The sequence below is a fragment of the Nothobranchius furzeri genome, chromosome 8, assembly GCF_043380555.1.
Source record: "Nothobranchius furzeri strain GRZ-AD chromosome 8, NfurGRZ-RIMD1, whole genome shotgun sequence".
Classification (NCBI taxonomy): domain Eukaryota; kingdom Metazoa; phylum Chordata; class Actinopteri; order Cyprinodontiformes; family Nothobranchiidae; genus Nothobranchius; species Nothobranchius furzeri.
In genome coordinates, this window is record NC_091748.1 from 58153545 (window position 1) to 58173470 (window position 19926).

Below are 19926 nucleotides of genomic sequence, written 5' to 3' on the forward strand. Positions count from 1 at the left end.
GACAATGACAATGTGGACAGCTGACATCACCTAAGCCCCGCCCCCTGACTACAGGAAGTCGATTTTTTCATGGTGAAATGCCCATATTTGTCCCCTCTAATTTAGTGAACATGACACTAAGGTCATGCACTGTCTTCATGATGTTGTAATGACAATTCAGATCTGCTAGCTTTTCAGGAAAGGAGGGGATTTGATACAATGGCGAATTCTGGCGTGACGCTGTGACCTTACGTTTGACTGTAACTTCCACAAACAGCCTCCGATTTGCCCGAGACTGAACATCACATCACCAGTGTGGTAAAGATAGAGTATCTCCTAGTGGTGAGACGTGTAATGGTGGGCTCAGAGGGGATGCTGAGTCAGGGTGAGGTGTGGACGAGGAGGCCGTTCACGGTTTCTGGTGTCGGGGTGGTTGACTTTCTGTTCTGCCAGACGTGCCCTGGTGCCCCCGGCTGCCGGACAGGATGGAGAAGCGCGGAGCTGGGTTTGGAGAGGGTCGGGGATGGAGCGGAGGGGGTGCGGAAGGAGGGCGAGCAGCTTCGCTGCGAGGGCCGAACGACGCTGCTTGCAGCTTTAATTAGGCCCGAGCAGCGAAGCGCTGCGAAGGCCTATTGTATCTGCTCTGTTTCTTTTTCTTTCTTTTTTTTTCTTTTTTTTTCTTCCGCGTCTTTGGATGGCCTTTAGGGGGTCTTAGCATATCCAAAAACTCACAAAATTCTGGCCCAATATAGAAAGTGCGTGAAATTTACGTATTTCACTGACAACGTGAAAGTTGGTAAAAAAATGTTTCGACAGCGCCCCCTGGAAAATTTAAAATACCCCTCCGCTTTGACCTTTTTTCATAGTAGAGTGATGAAATTTGGTACACTTGTAGAACTCAACAATACGCACAGAAAAGCCTCTTGCACCCATGGTCAATATCAAACAGGAAGTCGGCCATTTTGGACTAAAGTGGCCATTTTGACCCAGTTTTGGCCATTTCTAGGGTCTATATTTGGTTGAACAGTTTGGTCATTTTTCGCACGATTGTCTCAAAAATAGTGTGCGATCGAAGAGAAGCGATGGACGAATCAAATGAGCAAATAAAATTGACTTTTCGTAAATACTGAAGGGGCGGGGCCAGGCCTCAAAGTTCGAGCACTCGCCAAAAAAATTCAAATTGCTTTAATTTCATAAATGAAAGAATTACAGTTAAAGTAATTTTCTATGGACAATCGTCATCGCCCCCCGAAGACAAATGAATGGTCGATTGATGATGTCACATAAGCCCCGCCCCCTCAGGCCTTAAAAGGTCAAGTTTTACTGGGAAATTTTCCAAAATTCGCCCTTTCAAATAATCAGCCCAAATTTGTAGCAGGTAACTGAAGACAAGTTGGGGTTGCTTGGCGTCACTTTATGGGAGTTTTCTGCAGAAGGCGGGGCTGTGGTGGCGCGGCGAAGTCAGGCGTACCGACGTGGCCTTACGTTTGCCTCCCATTTCGTCATTTCTAGAGATATCGCCACAAAACCTCTTGGGAGTGATCCTAGTTCAGCCCCCCACAAAATGTGATGTGAACATCCGGTGGGCGTGGCCTATTTTCTGAAATAGCGCCCCCTAGGACCATTAAAACTGTCAGCCCCAAGTCATGCTTTGACTGAGGATTATGAAATTTGGCATACTAATGTGGTGTCTCAGGACCTACAAAAAAGTCTCTTGGAGCCAAGTGCAAAGTCGCACAGGAAGTCGGCCATTTTGGTCCAAGTACTCGATTTAGTGGTTTTCGCACACGTTGTTTGGAGAGTGATGCTCCATCGCCCTTTTCACCAATCGCCTTCAAACTTCTGCTATATACTCTTAAGAAATAAAGGAAAAAATTCAACCGTCGGATTTTAAATAAGTATAAAGGTGTGGGCGTGGCTAAGCCTCAAACTTTGACCTGTCACCACGCCACTCTTTTTTTCACAGCTACCTATTGGACTCCTTTTACCCAATCGCCAGCAATCTCTGGCGAATAGCAGCTGACAAGTTGAGGTCACTTAGTCTCCAGTACTGGCAGGTTTTGAAAAAAGGCGGGGCTTTGGGAGCATGGCAAAATTCACCATCACGCCATGGCAATACGTTTGCCTCTCATTTCTTCAATTATCGTGCCATCGCTACAAAATGTCTGGTGAGTGATCCTAGTCTGACCCCCAATAGATTTGGACAGCTGAAGTTTGTGGGTGTGGCCTATTTTCTGAAATAGCGCCCCCTAGGACCAATAAAACTGTCAGCCCCAAGCCATGCTTTGACTGAGGATCACGAAAGTTGGCACACTAATGTAGTGTCTCAGGACCTACAAAAAAGTCTCTTGGAGCCAAGCGCAATGTCGCATAGAAAGTCGGCCATTTTGGTCCAAGTACTCGATTTAGTGGTTTTCGCACACGTTGTTTGGAGAGTGATGCTCCGTCGCCCTTTTCACCAATCGCCTTCAAAATTCTGCTATGTACTCTTAAGACAAAGGGGGAAAATTTCAACCGTCGGATTTTAAATAAGTCTAAAGGTGTGGGCGTGGCTAAGCCTCAAAGTTTGACCTTTCGCCATTACATTACTTGACTTAATAACTCCCATGTGCATTATCAGATCTATATCAAACTTTGTCTGAGTGATCACTGACCACATCTCAACACAATGACAATGTGGACAGCTGACATCACCTAAGCCCCGCCCTCTGACAACAGGAAGTCTATTGTTTAATGGTGAAATGCCCAAATTTGTCCCCTCTAATTTAGTGAACATGACACTAAGGTCAAGCACTGTCTTCATGATGATGTAATGACAATTCAGATCTGATAGCTTTCCAGATAGGGAGGGGCTTTGATGCCATGGCAAATTCTAGAGTGACACCGTGACCTTACGTTTAGACTGCAACTTCCACAAACAGCCTCCGATCTGCCCGAGACTGAACATGGCAATGAACAATCATGCCCTTTAGCCAACGAGGCACAAACGGTTGGTGAATGTTGTATGATATCACCACAGCGCCCCCTACATACCTTTAAAAGTGTAATAACTCCTACAGACGAGGTCGTAACTGCACCAAACTTGCTATGTGTCATCACACAAAGGCACCCAACACAATGCTGTGGTAGTTGGTTCATATCGCTTTAGCTCCGCCCCCTTGCAGATATTAGGCCCTGAATAACACATGCATGATGCAATTCACACCAAACTGCACACAAATGACTTTTATCAACCTACAAACTTCTTCATGGAATATTTCCAAATTTGGGACAGCACCCCCTAGATTCAAAAAACCGTTGTAACTTCTGCAAAAAAGCTCCAAACTATATCAAACTTGGTGAGAGTCATCACACAACTGCAATCAACACATGTATGTGCTCACTTGTTCAAATCACTTTAACTCCGTCCACTTACAGCTTTTTGTCTCTAAATGACCCATGCAGCGTTTGATTGATGCCAAATTAACTGAAAACCATCTTTGATGACCAAAGATGACTATGATATTTAGTTGTAAATGGTCACAGCACCCCCTAGATGGGTTCAAACTTTATTATTTTCTAAAGACAAAGTCAGAATGGCATTATACTTGGCTTGTGACATCACGTGACTGCACCAAACACATTGATGTGGTTGTTGGTTCAAATCCCTGTAGCTCCACCCCTTTCAGCTCACTGGCTCTAGATAACAAACACAACGTCCTATTGATGCCAAAATAACAGAAAACCGTCGTTTTCAGCCAAAGCTGACCTCAATGGGATTTTTCTTTAGTTGGTCACAGCGCCCCCTAGATAACTTTAACTTTCGATAACTTTAAAAAACATGGTCAGAAAAGCATTACCGTTGGTCTGTGTCATCACAACACCAGTGTGGTAAAGATAATAGTATGCCCTAGTGGTGAGGCGTGTAATATAATGGTGGGCTCCGAAGGGATGCTGAGTCAGGGTGAGGTTCGGACGAGGTGACCGTTAGGGGTTTCTGGTGTCGGGGTGGTGGACTTTTCTGTTCCGCAGACGTGCCCTGGTGCCCCGGGCTGCCGGCCAGGCCGGAGCGGCGCGGAGCTGCGAGGGCCGAACGACGCTGCTTGCAGCTTTAATTATTATTCTTTTTTCTTCCGCGTCTTTGAATGGCCTTTAGGGGGTCTTAGCATATCCAAAAAGTCACCAAATTCTGGCCCAATATAGAAAGTGCGTGAAATTTACGTATTTCACTGGCGATGTGAAAGTTCGTCAAAAAGTGACTGAACAGCGCCCCCTAGAAAGTGAAAAATACCCCTCTCCATAAAGCTTAGTTTATCGTACAGTTATGAAATTTGGTATACTTGTAGTACTCAACAGTCCGCACAGAAAAGTCTCTTGCAACCATGGTCAATATCAAACAGGAAGTCGGCCATTTTGGAGTAAAGTGGCCATTTTGACCCCGTTTTGGCCATTTCTAGGGTCTATATTTGGTTGAACAGTTTGGTCATTTTTCGCACCATCGTCTCAAAAATTGTGCGAGATCGAACAGAAGCGATGGACGATTCAAATGAGACAATAAAATTGACTTTTCGTAAATACTGAAGGGGCGGGGCCAGGCCTCAAAGTTCGAGCACTCGCCAAAAAAATTCAAATTGCTATAATTTCATAAATGAAAGAATTACAGTTAAAGAAATGTTCTGTGGACAATTGTCATCGCCCTCCGAAGACAAATGAATGGTCGATTGATGATGTCACATAAGCCCCGCCCCCTCAGGACTTAAAAGGTCAAGTTTTACTGGGAAATTTTCCAAAATTCGCCCTTTCCAATAATCACCCCAAATTTGTAGCGGGAAACTGAAGACAAGTTGGGGTTGCTTGGCTTCACTTTATGGGAGTTTTCTGCAGAAGGCGGGGCTGTGGCGGCGCGGCGAATTCAGGCGTACCGCTTAGGCCTTACGTTTGCCTCCCATTTCGTCATTTCTAGAGATATCGCCACGAAGCTTCTTGTGAGTGATCCTAGTCTGGCCCCCCAAAAGATCTGATGTGAAATTCCGGTGGGCGTGGTCTATTTTCTGAAATAGCGCCCCCTAGGACCATTAAAACTGACAGCCCCAAGCCATGCTTTGACTGAGGATTACGAAATTTGGTACACTAATGTGGTGTCTAAGGACCTACAAAAAAGTCTCTTGGAGCCAAGTGCATTGTCGCACAGGAAGTCGGCCATTTTGGTCCAAGTGCGCAATTTAGTGGTTTTCGCACACGTTGTTTGGAGAGTGATGCTCCGTCGCCCTTTTCACCAATTGCCTTCACACTTCGGCTACATACTCTTAAGACATAGATGAAAAAATTCAACCGTCGGATTTTAAATAAGTATAAAGGTGTGGGCGTGGCTAAGCCTCAAACTTTGACCTGTCGCCACGCCACTCTTTTTTTTCACAGCTCCCTATTGGACTCCTTTTAACCAATCACCACCAAACAGTGGCGAATAGCAGCAGACAAGTTGAGGTCACTTGGTCTATAGTACTGGCAGGTTTCGAATAAAGGCGGGGCTTTGGGAGAATGGCGAAATTCGCCATCACGACATGGAAATACGTTTGTCTCTCATTTCTTCAGTCATTGTGACATCGCCATACAAGTTCTGATGAGTGATCCTACTCTGACCCCTAATAGAATTGGACAGCTGAAGTTTGTGGGCGTGGCCTATTTTCTGAAACAGCGCCCCCTAGGACCATTAAAACAGTCAGCCCCAAGCCATGCTTTGACTGAGGATCACAAAATTTGGCACACTAATGTAGTGTACCAGGACCTACAAAAAAGTCTCTTGGAGCCAAGCACAATGTCGCACAGGAGGTCGGCCATTTTGGTCCAAGTACTCAATTTAGTGGTTTTCGCACACGTTATTAGGAGAATGATATCTCCTCGCCCTTTCCACCGATCACCTTCAAACCTCTGCTATATACTCTTAAGACATAGAGGAAAAAATTCAACCGTCGGATTTTAAATAAGTATAAAGGTGTGGGCGTGGCTAAGCCTCAAACTTTGACCAGTCGCCATTACGTTACTTGACTTAATAACTCCCATGTGCATGATCAGATCAATTTCAAACTTTGTCTGTGTGATCACTGACCACATCTGAAGACAGTGACAATGTGGACAGCTGGCATCACCTAAGCCCCGCCCCCTGACTACAGGAAGTCTACTGTTTTATGGTGAAATGCCCATATTTGTCCCCTCTAATTTAGTCAACATGACACTAAGGTCATGCACTGTCTTCATGATGTTGTAATGACTATTCAGATCTGATAGCTTTTCAGAAAGGGAGGAGCTTTGATGCCATGGCGATTTCTGGCGTGACGCTGTGACCTTACGTTTGACTGTAACTTCCACAAACAGCCTCCGATTTGCCCGAGACTGAACATCACATCACCAGTGTGGTAAAGATAGAGTATCTCCTAGTGGTGAGACGTGTAATGCTGGGCTCAGAGGGGATGCTGAATCAGGGTGAGGTGTGGACGAGGAGGCCGTTCACGGTTTCTGGTGTCGGGGCGGTTGACTTTCTGTTCTGCCAGACGTGCCCTGGTAACCCCGGCTGCCGGCCAGGATGGACAAGCGCGGAGCTGGGTTTGGAGAGCGTCGGGGATGGAGCGGAGGGGGTGCGGAAGGAGGGCGAGCAGCTTCGCTGCGAGGGCCGAACGACGCTGCTTGCAGCTTTAATTATTTTTTTTTTCTTTTCTTCCGCGTCTTTGACTGGCCCTTAGGGGGTCTTAGCATATCCAAAAAGTCACCAAAATCTGGCCCAATATAGAAAGTGCGTGAAATTTACGTATTTCCTTGGCGATGTGAAAGTTGATAAGAAAGTGGCTCGACAGCGCCCCCTAAAAAGTGAAAAATACCCCTCTCCATAAAGCTTAGTTTATCGTACAGTTATGAAATTTGGTACACTTGTAGTACTCAGCAGTCCGCACAGAAAAGTCTCTTGCACCCATGGTCAATATCAAACAGGAAGTCGGCCATTTTGGACTAAAGTGGCCATTTTGACCCCGTTTTGACCATTTCTAGGGTCTATATTTGGTTCAACAGTTTGGCCATTTTTCGCACGATCGTCTCAAAAATAGTGTGCGATCGAACAGAAGCGATGGACGAATCAAATGAGACAATAAAATTGACTTTTCGTAAATACTGAAGGGGCGGGACCAGGCCTCAAAGTTCGAGCACTCGCCAAAAAAATTCAAATTGCTATAATTTCATAAATGAAAGAACTACAGTTAAAGAAATGTTCTATGGACAATCGTCATCAACCTCCGAAGACAAATGAATGGTCGATTGATGATGTCACATAAGCCCCGCCCCCTCAGGACTTAAAAGGTCAAGTTTTACTGGGAAAATTTCCAAAATTCGCCCTTTCAAATAATCACCCCAAATTTGTAGCAGGTAACTGAAGACAAGTTGGAGTTGCTTGGCGTCACTTTATGGGAGTTTTCTGCAGAAGGCGGGGCTGTGGCGGCGCGGCGAAGTCAGGCGTACCGCTTAGGCCTTACGTTTGCCTCCCATTTCATCATTTCTAAAGATATCGCCACGAAACTTCTTGGGAGTGATCCTAGTCCTGCCCCCCAAAAAATATGATGTGAAAATCCGGTGGGCGTGGCCTATTTTCTGAAATAGCGCCCCCTAGGACCATTAAAACTGTCAGCCCCAAGCCATGCTTTGACTGAGGATTACGAAATTTGGTACACTAATGTGGTGTCTCAGGACCTACAAAAAAGTCTCTTGGAGCCAAGCACCAAGTCGCACAGGAAGTCGGCCATTTTGGTCCAAGTACTCGATTTAGTGGTTTTCGCACACGTTGTTTGGAGAGTGTTGCACCATCGCCCTTTTCACCAATCACCTTCAAACTTCTGCTATAGACTCTTAAGACAAAGGGGAAAAAATTCAACCTACGGATTTTAAATAAGTATAAAGGTGTGGGCGTGGCTAAGCCTCAAACTTTGACTTGTCGCCACGCCACTCTTTTTTTCACAGCTCCCTATTGGACTCCTTTTAACCAATCACCAGCAATCACTGGCAAATAGCAGCAGACAAGTTGAGGTCACTTGGTTTATAGTACTGGCAGATTTCGAATAAAGGCGGGGCTTTGGGAGCATGGCGAAATTCACCATCAAGCCATGGAAATACGTTTGTCTCTCATTTCTTCAATCATTGTGACATCACCACACAATTTCTGATGAGTGATCTTACTCTGACCCCTAATAGAATTGGACAGCTGAAGTTTGTGGGCGTGGCCTATTTTCTGAAATAGCGCCCCCTAGGACCATTAAAACTATCAGCCCCAAGCCATGCTTTGACTGAGGATCACGAAATTTGGCACACTAATGTAGTGTCTCAGGACCTACAAAAAAGTCTCTTGGAGCCAAGTACAATGTCGCACAGGAGGTCGGCCATTTTGGTCCAAGTACTCGATTTAGTGGTTTTCGCACACGTTATTAGGAGAATGATGTCTCGTCGTCCTTTCCACCGATCACCTTCAAACTCCTGCTATATACTCTTAAGACATAGAGGAAAAAATTCAACCGTCGGATTTTAAATAAGTATAAAGGTGTGGGCGTGGCTAAGCCTCAAACTTTGACCAGTCGCCATTACGTTACTTGACTTAATAACTCCCATGTGCATGATCAGATCAATTTCAAACTTTGTCTGTGTGATCACTGACCACATCTGAAGACAGTGACAATGTGGACAGCTGACATCACCTAAGCCCCGCCCCCTGACTACAGGAAGTCTACTGTTTTATGGTGAAATGCCCATATTTGTCCCCTCTAATTTAGTCAACATGACACTAAGGTCATGCACTGTCTTCATGATGTTGTAATGACCATTCCGATCTGATAGCTTTTCAGAAAGGGAGGGGCTTTGATGCCATGGCGATTTCTGGCGTGACGCTGTGACCTTACGTTTGCCTGTAACTTCCACAAACAGCCTCCGATTTGCCCGAGACTGAACATCACATCACCAGTGTGGTAAAGATAGAGTGTATCCTAGTGGTGAGACGTGTAATGGTGGGCTAAGAGGGGATGCTGAGTCAGGGTGAGGTGTGGACGAGAAGGCCGTTCACGGTTTCTGGTGTCGGGGTGGTTGACTTTCTGTTCTGCCAGACGTGCCCTGGTGCCCCCGGCTGCCGGCCAGGATGGAGAAGCGTGGAGCTGGGTTTGGAGAGCGTCGGGGATGGAGTGGAGGGGGTGCGGAAGGAGGGCGAGCAGCTTCGCTGCGAGGGCCGAACGACGCTGCTTGCAGCTTTAATTTTTCTTTCTTTCTTCTTTTTTTTTCTTTTTTTTTCTTCCGCGTCTTTGGACGGCCTTTAGGGGGTCTTAGCATATCCAAAAACTCACCAAATTCTGGCCCAATATAGAAAGTGCGTGAAATTTACGTATTTCACTGGCAATGTGAAAGTTGGTATAAAAGTGTTTCAACAGCGCCCCCTGGAAAATTAAAAATACCCCTCCGCATTGACCTTTTTTCATAGTAGAGTGATAAAATTTGGTACACCTGTAGAATTCAACAATACGCACAGAAAAGCCTCTTGCACCCATGGTCAATATCAAACAGGAAGTCGGCCATTTTGGACTAAAGTGGCCATTTTTACCCCATTTTGGCCATTTCTAGGCTCTATATTTGGTTAAACAGTTTGGTCATTTTTCGCACGATTGTCTCAAAAATAATGTGCGATCGAACAGAAGCGATGGACGAATCAAATGAGAAAATAAAACTGACTTTTCGTAAATACTGAAGAGGCGGGGCCAGGCCTCAAAGTTCGAGCACTCGCCAAAAAAATTCAAATTGCTATAATTTCATAAATGAAAGAATTACAGTTAAAGTAATTTTCTATGGACAATCGTCATCGCCCCCCGAAGACAAATGAATGGTTGATTGATGATGTCACATAAGCCCCGCCCCCTCACGCCTTAAAAGGTCAAGTTTTACTGGGAAATTGTCCAAAATTCGCCCTTTCAACTAATCACCCCATATTTCTAGCAGGAAACTGAAGACAAGTTGGGGTTGCTTGGCGTCACTTTATGGGAGTTTTCTCCAGAAGGCGGGGCTGTGGCGGCGCGGCGAAGTCAGGCGTACCGACGTGGCCTTACGTTTGCCTACCATTTCGTCATTTCTAGAGATATCGCCACAAAACCTCTTGTGAGTGATCCTAGTCCAGCCTCCAAAAAAATTTGATGTGAACATCCGGTGGGCGTGGCCTATTTTCTGAAATAGCGCCCCCTAGGACCATTAAAACTGTCAGCCCCAAGCCATGCTTTGACTGAGGATTTCGAAATTTGGTACACTAATGTGGTGTCTCAGGACCTACAAAAAAGTCTCTTGGAGCCAAGTGCAAAGTTGCACAGGAAGTCAGCCATTTTGGTCCAAGTACTCGATTTACTGGTTTTCGCACACGTTGTTTGGAGAGTGATGCTCCATCGCCCTTTTCACCAATCGCCTTCAAGCTTCTGCTATATACTCTTAAGACATAAAGGAAAATTTTCAACCGTCGGATTTTAAATAAGTATAAAGGTGTGGGCGTGGCTAAGCCTCAAACTTTGACCTGTCGCCACGCCACTCTTTTTTTCACAGCTCCCTATTGGATTCCTTTTACCCAATCAACAGCAATCTCTGGCAAATAGCAGCTGACAAGTTGAGGTCACTTGGTCTGCAGTACTGGCAGGTTTCGAAAAAAGGCAGGGCTTTGGGAGCATGGCGAAATTTGCCATCACGCCATGGCAATACGTTTGCCTCTCATTTCTTCAATTATCGTAACATCGCCACAAAATGTCTGGTGAGTGATCTGAGTCTGACCCCCAATAGAACTGGACAGCTGAAGTTTGTGGGCGTGGCCTATTTTCTGAAATAGCGCCCCCTAGGACCATTAAAACTGTCAGCCCCAAGCCAAGCTTTGACTGAGGATCACGAAATTTGGTACACTAAAGCCCCATTCCCACCTGTACCGGGTCGGCCCGGGCCGGGTAGCGTAGGTTGTTTACATATCTGGGTGGCCTGGAATTTTCCCGGGCCAACCAAGGCTCATTCTCGGCCCTCTTCCCGAGGGGTACTGCTTCAGGCCGACCAGGGCCAACACGCCCACTGCTGACAGCAAATTCACACCTTCCATTAGAGCAAGCCTCTGATTGGTGGGTAGAATCAGCCCACATGGGCTTAAGGCAAGGATGTGTGGAATCAACCGGGCCAGGCTGGGGCCGACTGGGGCTACCCGGCCCAGGCCGACCCGGTACAGGTGGGAATGGGGCTTAATGTAGTGTCTCAGGACCTACAAAAAAGTCTCTTGGAGCCAAGTGCAAAGTCGCACAGGAGGTCGGCCATTTTGGTCCAAGTACTTGATTTAGTGGTTTTCGCACATGTTGTTTGGACCTTGATGCCCCGTCGCCCTTTTCACCGATCACCTTCAAACATCTGCTATGTGCTCTTAAGACAAAGGGGAAAAAATTCAACCGTCGGATTTTAAATAAGTATCAAGGTGTGGGCGTGGCTAAGCCTCAAACTTTGACCTTTCGCCATTACATTACTTGACTTAACTCCCATGTGCATGATCAGATCGTATATCAAACGTTGTCTGTGTGATCACTGACCACATCTGAAGACAATGATAATGTGGACAGCTGACATCACCTATGCCCCGCCCCCTGACTATTGGAAGTCTAGTTTTATGGTGAAATGCCCATATTTGTCCCCTCTAATTTAGTCAACATGACACTAAGGTCATGCACTGTCTTCATGATGTTGTAATGACCATTCAGATCTGCTAGCTTTTCAGAAAGGGAGGGGCTTTGATGCCATGGCGAATTCTGGCATGACGCCGTGACCTTACAATTCAATTTAATGGTGAGCTCAGAGGGGATGCTGAGTCAGGGTGAGGTGCGGACTAGGAGGCCATTTGCGGTTTCTGGTGTCGGGGTGGTTGACGTTTCTGTTCTGCCAGACGTGCCCTGGTGCCCCGGGCTGCCGGCCAGGCCGGAGCGGCGCGGAGCTGCGAGGGCCGAACGACGCTGCTTGCAGCTTTAATTCTATTTACAACTTTTATTGAAAGCAATCCATTTTAGGAGGTCAACTTTACTCATATTTTAATACCTTTGGTCTCTAGTAGGAGTTAATGCTTTATAATCTTTTCTCTGGGGGAGGAAAGCTCAAGTGTTTGAGGAAGTCAGCTGGAGGAGAAAGTGGCAGAAGACTGCATGATTTGGACTCCTATTTACTGATAGTTGGACATCTCTCTTCTGATTGGCTAACAGCAATGTAACTCTACCACTGACTCAGTTTGCTCTGCAACGCTGATGTTTTCTCTCCACACATAACACAAGCCTGAAGGAGCCCTGCTGTGTGGTGGAGTTGATAATATAGATTCTACTGGAACCTAATATAACAACAGCTTTCCCCGTCAGGAGAGGAGACGGGTGAGTCCATGAATGGTAATTGACAGCGTGATGTAGATCTTTCAGGCTTTTTCTGAACCGAGTCTATTTTCTATCAAAAGCTAATGCAGGAAATAGGTATGTTCATGTTCAACCTGCACCTAAAACTCAGAGTTACTGATCATTTTCAAAAAATAATCAGTAAAAAAATGGTTTTTCATTTAACCTGCTTGTAGGAGCAATTTTAATGTCCATGAATTAGCCCAGGGGTCGGCAAACCGCGGCTCTGGAGCCGTATGCGGCTCTTCCATCCATCTGATGCGGCTCTCTGTGCTTGTAAAATAATGAATGGATATTTAAATAAAAAGCTTTATATTTTACTGCATTAATTTTACATCTGTATGCCAATTCTAAATGTAAAGATTGTCTGCGTAAACCTGAACAGTTCCAACCCGGTCTCACTGTGAGACCGGGTTGACGCGTCACGCTTGTGCGTAATCATATCGGCGCTTCCTGAGCTGACGAGGATGTGAGATTCTGGGATTCTCCTCAGACAGGCTCCTGGATGTGTCGCCACATTGGAGACAGGAACAAGCACTATTCAGCCAAAGTTTCATAATCAGGGAGCATTTTCTAAGTGACAAGTGTTGCTTCAGTCGGAGGAATCTTCCCACATGCGCTCTGGTTCTGCGACGCGCTCCAAGCCCCTCTCCACATCTTCAGCTCGCTGTGGACCTTATGTAGTACACGCTGACAGTGAGCTGCGCTGAGCAGTGTCCAGCTCAGATGTTCAGATGGGAATCTTTTCTTGAGTGATTTAGCTACATCTGTGATGTGCGTATTGAATAAAGTGTCAGTTCGTCTGCATGCGTCGGGGTAATTCTTTCTATTCTTTCTCCATCAAAATAAACGGTCAAATACGGGAACTATCCGGTCAACACAAGCCCTGCTTTTAACTGTTCTGTTTTCTTGTGAAAATTGTTGCGAAGAGATAAAATTAAACTTGATTAACACCAGAGCCACATACCCGTCACTGTAAATGAGGGAAAAACAAATTGATCTGATCCTTTTCTGACCTTCCCCACCTACAAAGTTTAATTACAACAATCAAACGTGACAGAGCCTGGATTTGTATTCTGAACAGCCTAAACATGTTTTAAAAGAAATGTATGACAAAAGTGGCACCTGCTCAGTAAAACCACCAACAGGGTGAAAAGTATCAAAATATTGTAGCAGAGACGGGCTACAACTTCTGGATCCATTTTATATAAATCGTTTTATTGATTAACTGTTTATGAAAGATAACTTTGACGTACACGAGCGACCGGTACCGGCTGCTGTCACCTGTTGATTGGTTAAAGCAGCTCTCTGCTGTCTGAGGGTAGGCCCCGCCCACAACGCCGCTGCTGCTGTGGCTCCCAGTGTTTTCTTTACTGTGGGAAACGGGTAATAACGGCTCTTTGATGGGAACAGGTTGCCGACCCCTGAATTAGCCTAATAAATGGGACATTACATATTTCCAGGTGAAATCAGAGTTATTTTTACGACACTTACTATGTACATAGACATATTATACATCTATAACTGTTGATGTAATAAACACTTTAGTTAAACCACAGAATAGAGCCATCCCCCAAAACTATTTTTACATCATCATAGGTCCAATAAAAGCAATCAAAAAATACTTTGTCCACAGCAAGTCTTATGTCCACAGTCCAGAGTAACGCACTGCAGAATTGTTCCAGTTGCATTTCTTTCTATAACTCTTACTCTAAAGAGTTGTGAGGGTGCTACTTTGTGTGTAACTCGTGGCTTTCTTATGTTTTTCCTGTTTTCACTTTGCAAAAAGAAAATCCAACATCTTTGTAAGCTACACATTGTTTTAAACATGTATGTTGGCTTAGGCTCAACACATGAAAAGTAAAAGTTATGGTGTGTGTATATATATATATATGCTTTTTTCCCCTGTGCATTAAAATTTTTTTTGTATAATCATTTTACTGTTTCCCGTCCCCGGCTATGGGTTTGCTCCTGTTCTACGCGGATTCCTCTAAAGCATTTAGTCCGCCTCCTTATCCATGTCTGCGCCCCCTCCGTCTGCCCCAGCAAAGCCAGGGTTAAACCTGGGCGTCACTCTACCCTGGCATGGAAGAGGCCATGGAATGGTTGCCTCCCCCAGCCAGCAAACACATTGGCTGAAGCTGAGGGTGGATCTGGGGCTGCGGCGGTTCTCTGGTATGGATTGTGGACTGGAGCTGGATCAAGGAGCCCTCGCTCCTGTTACTTGATGCAGTGGTTGTAGCACGTGGTACACACACACACGCACTCACACATGCGCACGCACACACACACACACACACACACACACACAGCAGACATACGAGAGGGGGAGGGCTAGCTGAGAGCTGTGTGCGTTTGTCTGTGTGAATCAGAGAGGACTGTGTGCTGCGGAGGGTTTACAGCTCATAGTAAAGAATAGTAGAGGAGCGACCCCTGCGTGACCCCCCCATCGGTTTAGCTTGGGCTTTTATTCCTCCATTAGCCATCGTCTCTCTCTGTGGTCGTAACCCTTCTGTCCCCAACAATAATACTCTTTTTTTTTTACCGTTTATTAGACCACCGGTTCTGTCTCCCCTCACCTGTCCTCTGCTCAGGCAGGGCAATGGGCATCCCTCCAATGCAGAAAGAAGGGGGGGTCCTAACAGCAGCCTTGGCAATGAGAATCCTCGTGTCATGTCCTCACAGAGGTGACATCAGGCAAACACATTTCAGCATGAATAAATATTCATAAATAATGAAATGATCTGTAATCTACCTAATGCAACAGTTATTAGCTATGATCCCTCTGGGTTTTTCACCAGCTTGTACACAAGTTTTGATGTGAAGGTGGGGTCTGCTGAAACATCTGTGACCTGCAGACACGGCGCAGGTCAGACCTGACTGCTCACCTGACAATCTGCTGGTGGATGCAACAGATTTCCCTGCAGGTCAAATAGCTTTCAGCCCTTCAGCTGCCGATCAGGTTGTTTCCATGGCGATGAGCCACTGCTGCTGTTCACCATTGAGTGCAAACTGTGATCACTGACATATGGGCCCTTGGTGTTTGTCTAGATGAATGTTTACAGATTGAGCTTTTTTTGTGTGTGTTTTTAAATCTGATTGTGAGTTGGAGTAAAAACATCTTAAACCTTCACAAAGAGTTCAAGCTCAATGAGAATTGTGCTTCTGGTGTGTGGAGGGTCACGAGAGCCTGTCATCGACCAGTCACTACAGCAGTGAAGCATATAACAAAAAACAAGGAGCTGTAGTTCTGCAAAAATGCCACATGTGCGTGCCTCTATTCTCCCGTATTTTTTTTTCATTTCATGTTCTTTTAATGCATTAAATGCAGCAAAGTATCACTGATTTATGTGTGTTTGTCCCTGGATGGCCTGATATTAACCCATTATGTCCCCTTTCTCCTGTTATCTTGTCTATTCTTAGTGTGCATGGATAAATGCAAACATGGATCCTGCAGCCCCCAGGGCCAGTGCTGCCATGATCAGTGCCTGGGTGGCTGCTCTGAGCCGGGGAACGCCAGCAGCTGTGTGTCCTGCAAGAACCTGCATCACGGGAGCACCTGCGTGGAGAAATGCCCTCCTGAATACTACATCTTCAACGGCTGGCGCTGCGTCAGCTACTCCTTCTGCAAGGTTGATGCTGCATAAATTTATAAGTCATCATATCAATTGTGTGTGGTGAAGGTAGCATGAAGAAGTCAGTCAGCGTGCTAGCTGTGATGCTAACAGATGCTTCAGAGAAACCTGGGAGAAACAAAACTTTAAATTGAGATTTCTTTAAAGCTAATTTGCAGATACAGCCACATTATTCCCTCTGTTGAAGCAGCTCTAAACGAAAATATCTCAGAACATTTAATCCTACAAACATTTTTAAACAAATGTTACATCGGTTTGTGCCATTTTGCCATTATTGTAGCCACAAATTTTAGCAACATATTTTGTGCAAAAATAGATCACATCATGTAAAATAATAAACATTTAAAAGTAAATGACAAGAAAAAATGTTTAAAAAAAATAAAGCAAATGTTATTTTTAAAATCTATTTCCTTCATTGCTTTTAAACTAAAATAATGCTTTTTGATAGTTATTTATCTCTTGTCATGTATTCTTTTTACCTCGTAGCTTGTCTGCCATGATGTGTTCATAGTAGTCGTGATTGATTGTGGAGAACAAGCAAACTAATAGATCTAATGTGAAAAAGCATCCATCTAAATAAAACACTAATGTCAAAAGTTGCTTTAGACAGAATAAAGTCCCTTTCCCTTGTGGCTTCCTCCTGGGTCTCTGCTACTTTGTTTATTTATAAATCCTCAGAATCTTCAGACATCACTCTGAGCTCAGTCTACTGCAGATTCTAAACAAACCTCTGACGCTTGAAACAATGCTGAGAATGCTTCAGCCACAGGGTGAACTCCTGTTCTTCCTCTCACTTTGAACCCAGGACCTTCACCAGCAGTGTGTGGAGACTAAACGACGGCAGAACCAAGAGTCCGGCTGTTACGAGTACGTGATCCACAACGGGGCCTGCATTCCAGAGTGCCCTTCTGGATACAGCAGTTTAAACTCCACTCGGTACGTCGGCTCCACAAATGACACACAAACACACCTGAAGTGCCACCATCAACACGACAACAACAAACGTGCTGTGCTCACTGAACACAGTAAGGTTTGTACACAACAGACGCTGCCAGGACATTGGCGAGTAGCGGCGTATGTCCGCCAAAACGGTGAACACAGCTTTCTGAATTCCCATTTCAATGTGTCAGTTTAAACCGTTTATTCAGGACATTTTATTTAGACATAGATTAGAATAGAATAGACTTTATTAATCCCACTGTGGGGAATTTCACTCGTCAAAGCACCACATATACTTAGAGAAAAGGAAAAGGGAAAAAGAAAAAATAATAACAAGATGCAGTGTTTTTACAAGCTGTCAACGCCTGTTTGTAACAACTTTTCTATTTTAAACACTAGTAAAGCACAATCTCACCTCGGTGAGACTTCTTTCCACTGCATGTGAAAGCGCCGTGAAACGGCCGTGTAAAGTGGCAAATAGCCGCTGTTATAGTGAATAAGTTCCTTTCCACTGCAGCAAAGTGTAACATTTTGACACGCCCCAGAAGCGAGGGGGTGCTATCATTACGTTTTGAGTCAACTTTTTATCCACTAAACTTCCAAAACATGTCAAAGGCCCGATCCCAATACTCGCACTGTGCCCTGCGGTCTTCAGCCAAGTGCACTTGGAGAAAGTGTGCAGTAGGGTTCGAGCGCGTAGTACACATGTGTGCAAATAATTGCCGAATTGAGACAGGGAGCGTTGTGTCATCAATTGCAATGCATCCCGGGATGCTGGTTGCAGTGAAACTTTTTTCAAAAACCTTTATTAAGAACTTTCAAACAAACAACAAAGCACATTTTTTTAATAAATTCAACTTCATTGCTGCTTTGCCTAAAACATTCAGAGCATCAAATAATCATCCTAAAATGAACTAATTTCATTAGAAAATACATATTTTCAGAAAAGGAACTCGAGCCTTTTCTCCCGCAGCAATGACTTGTGGGTAATACGCATGCCCGAGGTCCGCATTGCTGCGGACTTGGGTGAAGTGCAGATTAAGGGTGCAATAGGGTGTGGTCAACTTCTGCACTTGAGAATCGGGACACCCTACGCACTCACACCCCTGGCCGGGAAGGCGCAACTGAAGGGCACAAGGGTGCGAGTGCGAGTATTGAGAATGGCCAAACACTGCAGTTTATATTGCACCAGACAGGAAGTCAAACACAAAAGCAGTGTAAAACATCCAGAAACGTTCCTAAAAGTCACATGCAGGTAAACGTACGTCATTTCCTGTTAAAACCCCCGTAGTCGATGTGAACATAACAGAAAATAAACCACAGACCTTTTTTGAGACATGCAGCTGTCTTTCTCCCTGCTCGTTGTTGTGTGTGTACTTCTGAAATCACTCGTGGCGTTACAATTCCTCTATCATATTGTGACATCATGGGATCGCTCCTGTTTCACACCAGAATTGCTCCCGATAGGGAATGAGCTTGCGGGTAACGCAGCTGTTACGTTACGCGACCGCTTTGACATCCAGTGGAAAGAAGGAGTGACAATAGGTGAGCAGCAACATAAAAGCCACATCTCCTTTGCAGCGCAACTGCAGCACAAAAACAAAGCAGTGCTAAATTGAGCTGGAATTAGAGCAAAGATGTTATTTCCATGAGTTACAAAACCAGAGCTTGTAGTCTCACTCAGCTTCCAGTGAGTCTTTCTCAGCCTCTGGAACATTTTGTCTGGATTGATTTTCAGAGGTTAATTCAGTGAAAACCGGATTCAGTTGCATTTATTTCTGTATTCAGATCAACTAGAGTTTAAAGAGCTCTAAAAGAATCATCTGCATAAAGCGACCGGTTTAAGCGCCGGCCGCTGATTAATGTGGAACAAAGGGTTCACTGGAGTGAAATAATAAGGCTTTTCTCCTTTCTCGAAGGCCTGTCTGGGAGACGTTTGTTTATTATATCCAGTTTAATAATAATAATAATAAAGTAAATAAGGTGTACAGATTTGATCTGTTCAAAAGCTTGTAAACAAATAGCTCCACGTCTAAGGAGGATGAGGTAATATGCTTCTGACCTCCTCCTCTAACTTCAAATTGGGTTGGGCCAAAAGGTCGGCCAAGTGCCTCTAAAAACAAAAGCAGCAAAAAAAAAAAAAAAAAAAAAAAAAAACACCGCCCTGTGCAGTGAACAAAGTCACGACCTTTTTCTGTATTTGTGAAGGAGGTCAAAGGAAAATCACTGGTGCACTTATTTAGTCCAATACCTGTCGCTAAGCAGGAATGATGTGTTTTTGTTTTGAGGCCTAGCGGGTGTTTTGGAAACTGTTCATGTTGACATGCTTCATAAACATGGCAGGAAGTGAAACACGTTCTCTTGTCTTTAAGTGGAATTTTGTCCGTGTGTTGGAAACTTTGTGTGCAGGCCTAGTGTTGGGATTTATCACACAACAAACCTACCTGCGTACATTTGTACAAATAAAATAATGAAATTAATAAAATGAATTATAGTCTCAAAGGCAGCTGATGTAACTCATAAACCTTTAAAAATCCTTATATTTGGCGTTTCAAATTCTGTTTAATTCCATTCAATAAAAATTACTTACAAAATGGTCCATAATTCTGCTACTTAGGGACACGGTCATGCAAGATCTTAATAAGAACAAATGCAGTGTTCTTCACTCAGATGTTTCTCTTTCATCCACTATTCCTCTGTAGTTTTGGCTAAAACATTCTCCATAACCTTCATTTCATCTTAAAAAATCTAATCAATTTAAGAATGTCTCTCTACATATTTAGTCATTTTCTATGATAATGTGGTCAGATGAAGCAGCATTATCACAGAAATATCATTTCCACCTTTAACCCTTAAAATAGATTTTATTGTTGCTCAGAGTTGCCCTAATTATTTTTTGAGCTGGGTTTGGTATATTTATGTTACCTGTTAAAACTATAAAAGTTAAA

At 44.5% G+C, this 19926-nt stretch overlaps 1 protein-coding gene across 2 annotated transcripts in view; it reads left to right on the plus strand.

The window, feature by feature from the left end:
- Positions 1-19926, plus strand: part of insrb (insulin receptor b) — a 247771-nt gene that overhangs the window by 214405 nt on the left and 13440 nt on the right. The window contains exons 1-3 of one of the 2 annotated variants that reach the window (XM_070554166.1): positions 15519-15671; positions 15828-16036; positions 16845-16975. In XM_070554166.1, the coding sequence (XP_070410267.1) occupies positions 15833-16036; positions 16845-16975 (335 nt within the window). In that variant the 5' untranslated portion in view covers positions 15519-15671; positions 15828-15832. Of the gene's footprint in view, positions 1-15518; positions 15672-15827; positions 16037-16844; positions 16976-19926 lie in introns of those variants that run through there. The other variant, XM_015970534.3, reaches the window with a different exon arrangement.